This window comes from Thunnus maccoyii, chromosome 21 (genome assembly GCF_910596095.1).
Source record: "Thunnus maccoyii chromosome 21, fThuMac1.1, whole genome shotgun sequence".
NCBI classification, from domain to species: Eukaryota; Metazoa; Chordata; class Actinopteri; order Scombriformes; family Scombridae; genus Thunnus; species Thunnus maccoyii.
Window position 1 is genome coordinate 4,741,283 of NC_056553.1, and position 13,481 is coordinate 4,754,763.

Here is a 13,481-nt window from a genome sequence, read left to right on the forward strand (position 1 = left end):
ATCAGTGTGTTGGGAATTGACACAACTTTTTTAAGAATGTACAGAGCCGAGTCTCTATCTGCACTGTCAGTCCACCCCCAGAGACAATAATTGATTAAAAAAACAACAAAAAGCCCTTCAGGAACTGCATCTTATGTCACATAAAATCAACCAGCCTTGGTACAAAATATGTCTGTGGTTAATGGATAAATCTAATTATTGTCCTCCTTCATGTTAATCATGTTAATGCAGGTTTTACAATGAGGTTATTGCAGAACATGTAACCAGAACTCAACCTTCAAGGATGCCTGATTTCATTGTTTGCAGATAGCTCTCCCTGCTGTTTGGATCCTACTTATACTCTATTATCAACCATGTATTATTAACAAACAGATCCATACATGATGTAGCAGAATCCAACCAAGGTCAAGTGATGTTTTGTGCTTAAAAGTAAGAAAAGGGATGCCATTAACAGAGCTGGGGGTTTGGGCTGTACGTGTTCATATTTTGCATTGTGTCCCCAAATTAAAGCCTCAGAACGACAGCAGGAGAAATTAAAAAAGAACCAACAGAAAACAGAAACAAGAAAACGACTGAAACTCTCCCTTTTTCATTTATATTTACAAAACCAACTGTATTGTTTCATTTTTTCGTCTATAGCTGGGATGAAATACTGTTTTATGCTGACAGCAGAATAAACAGAATTTTTCCTTTTTCTAAAGATACAGAAACAAGAATACGGCCCGCTTACCCTCAATATGATTTACAGTCAGGAAACCAAAATATGAACCAAAATAAAGTTGACTATTGGATTTTCGCTGGGTAGGTCGTTTCCTAAGGTTGCAACATGTTAAAATAGGAGTTTATCTTATTTTACTTCTTGTTGTAACCTTGCATAACTGTCTGTACACTAATCCGACTCCATTCATCTCACCCCTCCAAGTTTTCCTCTTCACATTTTAAAAGAAACATTCTGCTGCGGGTGTATGGTGCACCAATGAAAAAGGTAAATTTATGTGGGCAATTTCATTTGATTTTTATTATTTATTCTCTTGTCAGATTAAAATAATAATCAAGGGAATAAAATAGCTGGAACATAATGTAACTAAAACGTATGGTTCCTTACAAACATTATTTTGTTTATATAAATAAAGGCTTCAATCATTCCTCTTTAAGAAACAATTCAACATTTTGTGAAATATATTAGTAATATTAGAAGATTGATACCAGTTTAGTGTCTGTGTGTTAAGTATGGAGCTACAGCTAAGAGGCGGTTAGCTTAGCATAGCATAAAGATTACAAACGGGAAAACAGCTAGCCTGCTTTTGTCTAGATTTAAAAAAAAACTACTGATTAAACGAACAAAATGAAATGTGTTAATTAGTGAGCTTTAGATCTTTTGGAAGGCATTTGTTAAACTTTAGTCAGGCTAGCTGTTTTATGCTAAGCTAACTAACAGCCTCCTGGCTCTAGCTTTGTAGGCTCCTCATCTAAATCTCAGTACGAAAGCAAATAAGTGTATTTCCCTCTAATGTCAATGTGATTCTTTTAATGTAACTTTGACATAAATAAATGTAAAGTTTATCTTCTCTGTGTATATAAAATGTTAGAAAATAGTATATTTAATTTGTGGTAAACAGGCTAAAATATGCAAAATCACTGCTATGGTCCTGTAATGACAAGTGATGACTTATGGATATATTTTTATGTTTTTACGAGACTGAACCTGTGAGCTTTGTCTTATAAGACTGTTTCTTGAAACACTCAATCACTACATTAGAAGGTACAAGGGGCTGCCTGTCTTATTCTGTCCTAATTTTCACACTTTGAGCTTAGCAAGTGAGTTTGGTAGTTTCATAGCAACAACAGGAGCCATGCTGAGCTTCCCACATTCAGAGCTGGTTGGTATACACAGGGGCTTAGAGTGTGGACTGCTAAAATCAGACTGTTCTGCAATTATAGTGTGATCCAGTGTTATAAACAAGGTTGGGAATTAACACCAACTGTCTGCCAAGTTTGTCGACTTTATCAGGTCATCTAACATCATTCATGCTCATTATAAATTCATATGTAGCTCATAAAATAGTGAAAGTGTCTGGCGAAGTTTGAAATCCATCAGACTCTTCATGCAATGGATAAAAACGTTGGTTGCTCTGGTCAAAGGTGCCTGAGCAATGGAGCAAGTGGAGCAAATGCATCCCCATTATTCAGTTAGGGGGAGTTAAGTTATGGCTTTGCTACACCACCTTTCATCTTTTTAAAATTAAACTTATCATCATACAGTCTCTGCAAACAGGTGATTATATTTAAGCAGCCTGACAAAAACAAGTAATAAAAAAATTACACATTCTTGGACCACCCTTCGAATTGGTCCAGTTGAACACATGGCTGACTGTTTGTTCCTACTGTCACTGAAATGCCAAACCAATCTGCAGGTCAACACTAGCTAAATTTGCCAGCCTGTCCACGTAACGTTAGCTTGCTGATCAGACAGGATTTAGCTGTTGAGATTGGACGTTCAAGAAGGAGCCGAATCAGAGTCCGCTCTTTTAAGTGTAACGTTGCTATTAACAGGGCTGCCAACTCTCACGCATTGACCGTGAGACTCATGCAATTGACATTTTTCACATGCTCTCATGCCACACATCCATTTTTGTCATGCAGTGAAAAACAAATTCACATCTGATAACGTCACAGTGCAAAAAGAGAACACTGACAGCGCACAGACAGACAAGAAAGAGCAGCACTGTGCAGCAGGGATTTATTCAGACCATCAGGGGGAAAGCCAGAAATATACACAAATCTGTTATATAGTAATTTATTTCCATGCATGCTGCTCAGAGTCAGCTCAGTCAGCAGCTCTTCTGGCAGCAGCACATCTGTCCCTTTCCTCTCCCACCAATAGCCATTATTCTAATAATCATTTCCTGTCCTGATCCACCCAATTTATACACTGTTCTTGATGCATTCTTGGTTTTCCTGGCACTCTCAATCTAACTAATCTAGACTAGTGCAGGTGGCTGTTTCTTGACTGAATCCAAGAGGTTAGGTGGTGTAGAAATGCAGGAAATTTGTTTTAAATCACAATTTTGTATCTTTCCAAGTTTGCCCCCCACGATTTTAAAACATAAACAGGTGCCCATGGCCCTGGTTACAGGTGTTTCAGAGTGAGTTTTGCAGCAGATGTGCAGCCATACCAGTCTTAGCGTCCACTGAGAAGTAAGGCTGGCCCTCCAGGATGCTGTAGACCACACGAGCACTGTTGCCATATGTGGGGTCGTCGGCATCAGTAGCGGTTAGCTGGATCACAGATGTACCTTGGGAAAGAAAGTATAAAGGGTGAGGATGGGTGGACAAGAGGACGAGAAGAAGGAGTTAAGAGGCGAATGAGGAAGATGCCGAACAGCTACGCAAATATCATCATTTAAATCACAATTTGGGGTTTTTTCCATCTGTGGCTTGAGCATCTCAAGGAATTAACTATGTTTATTTACATCAAAGTAACCACAAAAGTAGGTTTATGAATAGTAAATGAAGCAGATGGAGAAAAGCCAGTAAGAACAAGCTACAACGTTAACTCTGCAGGGTTATTATGTACTTTGCTATTGTTCACCAAGGCTGCAAACTCACAATAGCCGCTCCCTTGAAAACAAACACAACAGACATGCACAGGAAACAGTATAGTTTCTCTCTCCGTCCATCTGTCAGCCTTTATTTCGGTCTATTCCCTTACCTATTTTGGACATTTCAGGTACAGTCGCCTGGTAGGGTCCGTCCAGAAACCTCGGCTCATTGTCGTTGATGTCCTGGATCTTGACGATGAACTGGGACTCGGGTTCCAGAGGCCTGTCCGTCAGGCGGTTGCGGGCTTGGGCGCGGAGGACATACTGGGCCTTCACCTCCCGGTCCAGCCTCTGAATGGCGTGGATGTCCCCCGTGCTGTCATCGATGGTGAAGGTGGTGCCCGCACCCTCACCCGTCAGGATGTACTTAATGGAGCCGTCCCCTTTATCCATGTCTGAGTGGAGCTGCGGAGATGTTTACATGTCAGTCAGAAAAAGATTTCACAAGGCGCATCTTCAAAAGAAAATATCCATTTTTTAACATTTAGTTTGGAGATTTTGAATGGCTTTTATTATCACTGAGAAACAACAAAAAAACTTCCAAAGTGGTCAAATCTGTGTCAAAACTGTAAAAAAACAAACAAACTGTAAAGGCATCAATATTTAAAATCATTATACAGGATGAAACTGACAAAAATGTTAATAAATACGTATTGGGAAAGTGACATATTTTTGATGTTTACATGTATATTATGTGAACATTTTAGGACTCCAGAGAGTTTCCCAGTCTTAGCACAATGCAGCGGTACAGTGATGTCACCTGTTTCAATCTCCAAGACTGTAATAGCTGATAAATCAACAAGATGATCATTAATAAACAAAAATGCCAAATATCTGCTGGAACTAGCCTCTCAAATATGAGGATTTGCTGTGTTTTCCAGTTTTATATCATTTTAAAATCAATATTTTTGGTTTAAAGACTGTTGAACAGAAAAAATAAGCAATCTGAAGGCGTCGCTTTGGGCACTTTCATGATTGAACGAAACTTTATCGACTAAACATTTAATCAGTTACTCAAAAGAAACAAAAAAAAAAACAAAAATGAAAATAATAGTTTGTTGCCTTTTACATTGTCAGTGACTGCTAAAGATTTGGAACCAAATAATAAAGTCTTCTTGTCCAATTGCGGTAGTAATTCCTACATTGTTCACCTTATGTGGATGTAAAACCCTAAAATTAAAGCTAATTTCAAATTCAAAGTGTTGGACTACAGAGCCAACATCACTGTCCTAATGTTTTCTGTTCATAAAGGCAATTCCAATTAATTTAACATTATACAACCCAGATTTAGCAATGAGTAAACAATGCTAATTATGCTATTTCAAAAAGCAGTTTAAAGTCATTTTCACAACATTTTTTCTTTTCATTCTATATACTAAAGTACATAAAAGCATATTGTCAACAAATTCCTTCCTAATTGGACCAGGGGGGTAAATTAACTCTAGACCTCTATGGGTGGTACGTGGTTATATGCGTACCATAATACTGTAGCTCTAAGTTGACATCTAATCACAGCTTACAGCCCCGTTTGTTGCCACGGGCCCTGCGGTGCAATCAGAAGCCTTTTGTGGCCTGTAAGTGCAAATGACAGCCTATTGATGTGCAATCACTCCTTACTTTGTAGGATCTCTGCGTATGATGAGTACTTACTGCCATCACACTAGCAGAGCGGAATTAAATGCCCCCATTGACGTCTGTCTCATATATAATCAACAGGCATGCACAGTAAACACACAACACAGCGCTGACAACCCCCCCCCGCTGATTCAAAGCACACTTCTTTCAAGATACTTGGCCTTTGTGTCATTTGGGGCCACTAAGTGAAATGACCAAGCTGAGGTTGTCGAACTGCTAAAAGTTTACAGTTACAGCACTCGTTGTTATTCCGGCGGTAGTTCAGCAGTAATCCTCACAATACCTATCATTCCCGAGCTGGCAGACAATACAGCTTTTCCTATCTCTTCGGACAACGTGCCCACCTGCGCTCTCTCCTGCAAAGCGCTGCGTAGCCCAGCTCGGCCCAGAATAGATTTTTTAATCAACACCCCATTGTGGGCTTCAGCCCCGTGTCTCGCGGTGATATATCTCAGGGCCGGTGCCTTCTCTCCTGCTCATCCGCCACCTTCTTCACTGATCTTTCCTTTCCACCGAAGCCTATGAAAGGAGGGAGTTTGACACTCAGGCTATCAATTACCTGCTCGGCCTCGGCCCCCGGCCCCAAAGCACAAACCGCCGACATCTCGACGGCTTTGAATACTAAGTCTGCTATGTGCCTCGACGGAGAGGAGAGGCAAGGTAGGCTGAACTAAGGAGAAAAAAAACAAAGGAGGGAGGCTAGAGGACATTTTTCTCCAGCTTTATCATATCCTACAATGCCTCTCTACCTTGAGTGGCTCTCTAGGTAGAAGCTTGTCAGCATCACCTATTTCATTCAGCTTGGAAAAATTACAGCGGATGGCTTGAAAAGAACCGGCAAAGAAACGCAAAATGGAAGCGATGAATAGGTAAAATGGAAGAGAATATACAGCAAAACAGCATCTTTAAGTAGTTCTTCATACCACATATGCTACGCAGATATTGTGCTTTTTATACAGCGCTATAGCAGCAATCTCTCAGGACTTATTACTCTTCTATCCAATCAGAGCATGTGACTTTTTGGAATCCAGTATTTCCCTCAGTATTCCCGAGCGATTGCGATGAGATTATTCCAGAACACTAATTAGGAAGGTTTACATCATTCCCAACGGGGAAATTTCAGAGGATGAGTGGTTAATACCGTAGTGCTTTAAAAGTCAACGAGGAATGCTGAGGCAAAGGCAAATCAATCAGGGTATATGTTTAGGAATTTGGAGGAAAAAAAAATCTTATATAATTAATCTCTTATATCCAAGTTCTGACTGAACGCTCTGTAGGGTTTTCAGTTTCTGTTCGTTATTGGGTGATGAAAACAGGAACAGACGTTACTGAATTCACAATTTACATGCAGAGCATCATGTACATACAGTGTTGGAGCCAGGATTATATAGAAGTGGGGTCAAATGGGCCCATTACTTTTCCATTCAAGGGGGTCAAAAAGCAAAACTGTGATAACTGTACACCTGTTGAGTGTAAGAAAGTAATATTATATATCATGTTAAACTAATGTTGTTTTCCATTATGCAAACACACTTTCTGTTGGATATCTCCAAAGTTTTACTATGCCACTATCAAATATTTTATCTGTATTTTACTTTAAATCTATTTAAAAACAACAAGAAAAGTTTGCACACACTGTTTCGCTAATTAGTTCACAATGTTTCATTCTGTCCGACCTTCATCAGGTGTGTTTAAGTTACTTTCTCCTGATGCACCTGTTGCATTACCACTCACACAGAGTGACAGTAGCTACATTAGTTGGATACTTAAAATTACTGGTAGCCAAGCGATTACTGTGAATGGCACACAACCACAACATCTCTTTTCTTTCTGCTTATCTACTATAAGATATCCATTAAAGGCAAAATATGCTCTGAAATATATCTTTAAAAAAATCATTATATACAAATGTGGCATTAAACTTAATGATGACTGCTGGTAAGATACTAAATGATCCTGTTAACAGCTCTGAGTCTCTCCTGTAGCTGCTGAGCTAATGTTACATTTGCTGAAGCACAAGGCTGGAAAATAAACATGCACAGGTGACTAACGCAAGATTGTTTATGTACTGAGACAGCCGACTTTCCATAACAAAACCATCTTTGTCTGACTGTACAAATGTCATGCATTTAACCAGAGAACAGTTTCATTTTGTAGTGTGGCTAACTCACAACATGATATGATCGTAATCGACTAATAACATCTAAACATGAGAAGCCTGCTAACAGCATTGATTTTATGGGGACAAGGTTGAAGTCGAAGGATATTTAAGGACACATTGTCGCAACAGCGAGCTGCGGCTCAAACCCTGCACACATGACAACTCTGCCACTTAAAAGCTTAACTAAAAACTGTCTCTTAGTAATATAATGGCAATTTTCAGCCCAGTTTGCAAGATTGTTGTGTCTCTCCGCTGATGATGACTGGCCTTACAACTATTGATCAAATGTTCAATCCACTTTAGCAACTGAGCGATCAAAGTGCTCTTTTGTGAGCATCCACTGGCTTCTCTTTTCAGAGCATGTCAGTTGTGTTGTGGACGTACCGTCCACTTCTGTGAAACAGGGCCGACTGAGTGAAGCCTTGGTTCGAGTCAATTACCTCAATCACTGCTGTCTGGCTCTGGTTCAAAGTGGATAGAAGAAGGGCTGTCTTAGTATGGATGCAGTGCATCCAGGGATTAAATTGGGATTTTTTTTTTTGCAGCTCTTGAAGCCAACTCATGATCTCCTCTTTTGCATTCATGAGCTCATCTCTGGCCAAGCTGTAGATTACCGCCAAGCAGCTGAGAGCTCCCTTATAGATCCTTTAGTTTGCACAGTTTGAAAGTTGAAATCTCTTTTGCAGCACCTACACTGAGTCACCTTTCACATCAGGTGCAACGAGTAGAAAGGTCAAAGGTCAAGATGCCTCCCAACCAACCCAGAGGCCTCCATGCTTTACATTTCTCCGGGGTTTACCTTTATGTGTGTGTATGTGTGTGGATACAGTACAGTATATAGTGTTCACTGACCTTTCCAATATAAAGTGGTTCCAGTCCAGTGTACTCCTCTAGGACAAAGAACTGGTTCCACACCCAGCTTCGCTTCACCCTCTGGAGCAGTGGTGAGCTTTCTGTGCTTTCCTCCGCTGCGGGCTTACCCAGAAGGATATGAGGCAGAAGGGTCAAAATGCCAAGGGCCACAGGGAGCAAGGTGCTGGAAACTGCTGGAAGATGCAATCGGGCTCCCATTGTGAAGCAGAGTAGTATTTGAAAAGTCTTATTTCCTTCTTCTAGTTTCCTCTTGCCACTCAAGTACAGTTGCCTCCTGGTTTCCTTCTTTCTAGTTACTGTTGATGCCCTGGAAGATAAAAGAGAAGAGGACAGATGAGTCTCAGATTTATGTCCTTTTGGATCATCGTTTTGTTGTATACTGAGCATCAACACTGTGTTGCAGTGTTTGAAACCTGAGGGTGACACACATCCGCAATCTTTTTTCTCCCTCCTCCAGATCAGCCCTCTACTACTGAGTTTTTGTTGAGTTATAATGAGCTTTCTGTGTGTGTCGGTGTGTGCCTTATCACGGCTGAAAGAGGGGCTTCCTCTTGTACTGCCGATGAGGTCACGTGGAAGAGGAGAGGAGCTAATATGAGAGGAGAAGAAGAGGGGGGGGGGGGGGCAATAGGTTTCCATCCACCTGTTTTTATGTGCATTTTCAATTTCCACTGGAGTGGAAGCTCCAGAATAGTTGGCATATTGCAAAAGAGAGAATTTACTATGATATCCTCTCTGGTAATACTTGATCTCCTTTTATGTTGATAGTACTGGGAGACAGCCTACTTAGCAATATGAAAAATGTTGTTTTTTTAATCACAGTCGTCATTGTTGATCATTAGATTGTGTACATTGTGCTGATATTGAAACTGTGTATGTTATTCCTTTAATCTAAATAATGTTAAAGATGTAAACCATGTACTTGTTCACAACATCCCAGATTTGATTCCCTGCTGGGGACCTTTGTTGTGTTTCATTCCCCCTCTCTCCTCCCTAATATCTGGTCACCTGCACACCTTAAAATACAGACAAAATGGTCAAAAAAAGTCACACAAAAACACTGTATGGATGAAATGTGTCTTATTTCCTTTTCAGAAGACAAATATGATCACGTTACACCAGACACTGGAGATTTTTCGGTACTCCACCTCAACTTTGCAGTACATAGCTTAGCTACTGCTACTGTAAGCAAAACATTCATGTCATGCAGCCAATCACAGGCCTTCACTCCACCAGAAATTCAAAAAATAGAGGTGAAAGAGACTGGACATGTTGCGGTGTATGCAACTGCAACGTTATCTTGGCTTTGCAAAAAAAATGGTGCTTTAACTCTACTTGTTGGACAACATCTGGAAGAGGTGAGTTAGAGTCACATCATCTTGTCAACCACATGACGACACAAGATGACACAACAGGCGGATGGATAAACTGTTGTTTATAACTCCTCTAAAACCACATTTTGTGGTTTTTCCATCTCTCTTTTTGAAAAGATTAAATTTAGAGGTTTTGGTAGATGTATTTACTGACTCACCTCAAGCTCAGCTAAGCTAATTGCCTCCTGACTTCTCTCTGTACGCTGTACACAGACATGACAGCAGCCTAAAGGGGCTTTTAAACGCCATCAGACGTACTTTTCAGATGGTCAAATAGCTTCTGAAACCACCTCACCCCACACCTTTCTGACATCGGATCAAGGAGGACATTAACTTGTCTCTCTAGCTTTCTTTTTACATTCCTGGCGTAACCATTTCAGCCACTTTTAACATGAACAACCAAGAGCAACACAATGAATGCCTTCAAGGAGAAACCGTCTAAAAATATGCACTGTTATCGTCGCATTTGAACGATCTCACGTCACTCCCCTCTCCCCATGACAGCTGCGTGATCAACGTGATCACACAAGTCAGTTCTGATTGACCATAAACCAACCTTAACTCGTGGTATATATAATCTAATTTTTAGCTAATTTGGAAATTAGCTTAAAACTTTAATAAAAACTTAATTAATGGTGCTTTTTGGAGCCTTGATGGTGCACTGGTTGATACCACCTGTTTCAGCTCCTTCCCCTGCTGCACGGGACAATCAGACATTTCAAGTCAGCAAAGCAAAAAGAGAAAAAAAAGTGCAACCATCCTCTTTCCCTTCCTCCCTCTTCTTCCTGTCATGAGGAGAGGTGAGCTCCTTCACACCTCTTGTAAAAGGCCTGGGGGTGTGATGTTCTGAAACTGTAGTGTTTCTGCAAACAGCCTTCCTAAGCTCCGCTCACACCATGTACTACAAGTTTCCCTTCAGCGCTGCACACCGCTCATTACAAGAGAACTGTGTGTGTGTTTTTTTTTTCACCCATATCTCAGATTTTCCGTGTCCCTATGGTATCGTCTGGATGTTTCATGCCTCTAAATACTATCTCCCTCCGCATCGCTCTTTTTTGAAACGAGCATCATAGGAATCTTTTAAGATCGGCGAGGTCAATTCCTCGAATTCCTTGCAGGAGATGCTTTTTAAGGTTATGCATCGATTTGAGCTAATCAATACCTTTTCACATGCAGTGCATGGCACCTAGGCTGCCTCTTTCCATCTGCATCTTGTTTTTTTATGTATTAGGAGGACGGACGCATCTGCCCGCTCTTCCTGCATTAACGAGCTCGGGGAAAAAAAGGCGGATTTATGGTCAAAAGGCAGAGAGAAAGCAGAAGGGGTGGTGGTGGTGGTGGTGGGGGGGGGTTAAGAAAAGCAAAGAGGCTGTTAGCAGGGGGAGAGATGGAAAGTTTGGGGCCGATATAAAAAGAAAAAAAAAAACAGCGGAAGAAAGAGAGACTGTTTGACTCATGGGTTGACTTCATTATGTTTGTAAGAGAGAGTGCATTGTGCTGCTGTAGACTCTCTCTGAATCGCCAAACTCAGTTAATCATTGTTGAAGAGGCACAAAAGGCAAGGGAAGGGTGGGGGGGGGCATGGCTGCATTGTCAGCAGGAGGCAGGGCCGACTGTGTGTGTGTGCGTGTGTGTGTGTGTGTGTGTGTGTGTTTCTGGGCTTCTTCTACAGAGACAAACACTGCGAGGGCCGCTTGGCAGGACGGCTGACACTTGACCTCGCTGCTCCCTTCTTTTCTGTCTATTCAAGCCGCCTGGTTGCCATTATGAAGTAAAATTAGCTCCCCGTTCAGCCCCCTCTCGGCCTCCCCTCTCAGCTCCGCCCCTCAAAGGTCACAGCTCGCACCCGAGCATTTTGCTCCATTTTGTCGTGCTTAATGAGGTGACTCGCTACATAATTGTGCTGGCAAAACATTTCACACATCTCTCTCCTGCTAATCTTATGGCATTTCACTTGTTTAAAGAAAAAAAGCAGCTGGCGTTTGCCACACACATGCTGTGAAAAGGCGAGGTGAAGGGATGGGAAGAAGGGATGAAGGGGATGAGGAGTGAGGTGGAGGGTGGAGGAGCAATCATATGAAAAAGCTTTGCCAGACTTAAGTCAAAGAGGTATTTTCCCACCGTGCTGAAGCATTCTTCCCGGCTGAAAAATCAGCCATTATATTCCAAAGAAAATAACACAATTTTAGGTTGTTATCTAGAAAACACGATGAGAAGAAACAAAGTCAAAATGGACCGAAAAATAGGTATACATGAGATTTTTTTTTTTCTGTTTGTTTTGAAAAGCAAGAAACACCTGCAAAGAAAAAGTGTTTGTTTGAGAGGGAGGAAGAAATTGAGTGACAGTGGAAGAGATGGTGATTGTCAGAGGGAGCACCTAGTGTGACAAAATGATGGACCATATTGTAGAATCATCTTACTCCGAGTCCACCTGCGGCTCCGTTAACTGCGATCTGACAACAACAGACTTTATCAAACTGCTCCTAAATAAGTGAGAGAGGAGTGAATGTTTCCACCCAACGGAGGGAAACAAACAGGAAACAAACTGCTGCAGCACGACTGACTGACCACGACTGACTAACGACACCTGTTCAGATTATTGAGTTGCTAAAAGCCCCCCAAAAGCTCAGAAACCCATTCAACCACAGCATATTAACCCATGAAACCTTAACAGAGCTGGATATCAAACCTCAACATTGTAAATACAGAGCAAAGGTTGACATCAGATGCTTTGACAGGTTCTTCAGAGAGCTCCTGTTTTAAATCGTGCACCAATTTTGCTCACTTTGGACTGGATTTTGGCTACATACACACACGTAAACGCTCAGAAGTTTGGTATGTTTTGTTAAATGAGAAAAGGGTTTTGTTTAGCTTCTTCAAAGTAAGGAATCAAATAACGTATTAGTTGGTGTCAGTCCCGAAATTTGACATTTGGTGGCGAAACATCTGTAAATAAAGCTTTGTAAAAGTTACTGTATATAGAGTTAAAACAGAGTTAATCAATCTATTGAAAAGCAACATGTTACATAGTTTCAGCAGCTGAAACATAAAGATTTGCTGCTTTCTTTCTTTGTCTTATGTGATAGTCAACTCAATATCTTTCAGTTTTGGAGTATTGGTTGGACAAAACAAGCAATTTGAAGACATCACATTAGGCTTTAGGAAATCGTGATGGGCGCTTTTAAAATTATTTTCTGACTTTTTGTAGACCAAGTGATTCATTGCTTAACTGAGAAAATGATCAGCAATGATAAAAAACAGTTATTAGATGCAGTAAAAACCTTCATCCAGATCATTCGGTCCGTCAAACTCTGGATTCACTCTGTGAGGTTAACAAGGGTCGACTCAGTGTGTGTGGGCACATTAGTATGAGTTCAGCCTGTTTAAGTGCTACGTGGAGCATTATTAAGTGTTAATTTCACAGTGGCCATGTATGTGCTCCACTCACCTCAGCTCTAAAAAAAGAGGCCTCCCAGACTGTGGAAAAGGTCCTTTAAAACTGGGTGGACCCATGAAAAAAGGGGTTCCTCCCACCCTGGCAGAGCAAAACGTCACGGCCAATTTGTTAACCACAATTGATTTGGCATGGTGGAAAACGACGCCACCGCCAAAGCTCTGCATATCTCCGGCCCGGATGAGGGTTGCATCCATGCACGTTTACTTCTTGTTTTTTTTTTTTGGATGCCCCTGCATGAGAAAGCTGAATGTATAAAGGTTTCCTTTAACACAACTGAATCTAATTTCACTTCCTGGCCTGAGCGCGACAAGCCGCATTCCTCAACGAAGCGTAGTTTTTCTAATTTCTGAATGCTAATGTTTATTTACTTATTTACTCAT

At 41.0% G+C, this 13,481-nt stretch overlaps 1 protein-coding gene across 12 annotated transcripts in view; it reads right to left on the minus strand.

The window, feature by feature from the left end:
• The window catches only part of LOC121887810 (cadherin-20-like), a 96,767-nt gene that overhangs the window by 21,994 nt on the left and 61,292 nt on the right, over positions 1-13,481 (minus strand). For 11 of the 12 annotated variants that reach the window (XM_042398837.1, XM_042398835.1, XM_042398844.1 and 8 more), the window contains 3 exons: positions 8,251-8,578; positions 3,713-4,007; positions 3,177-3,296 (listed from right to left, as the gene is read on the minus strand). In XM_042398837.1, the coding sequence (XP_042254771.1) occupies positions 3,177-3,296; positions 3,713-4,007; positions 8,251-8,469 (634 nt within the window). In that variant the 5' untranslated portion in view covers positions 8,470-8,578. Of the gene's footprint in view, positions 1-3,176; positions 3,297-3,712; positions 4,008-8,250; positions 8,579-13,092; positions 13,435-13,481 lie in introns of those variants that run through there. The other variant, XM_042398834.1, reaches the window with a different exon arrangement.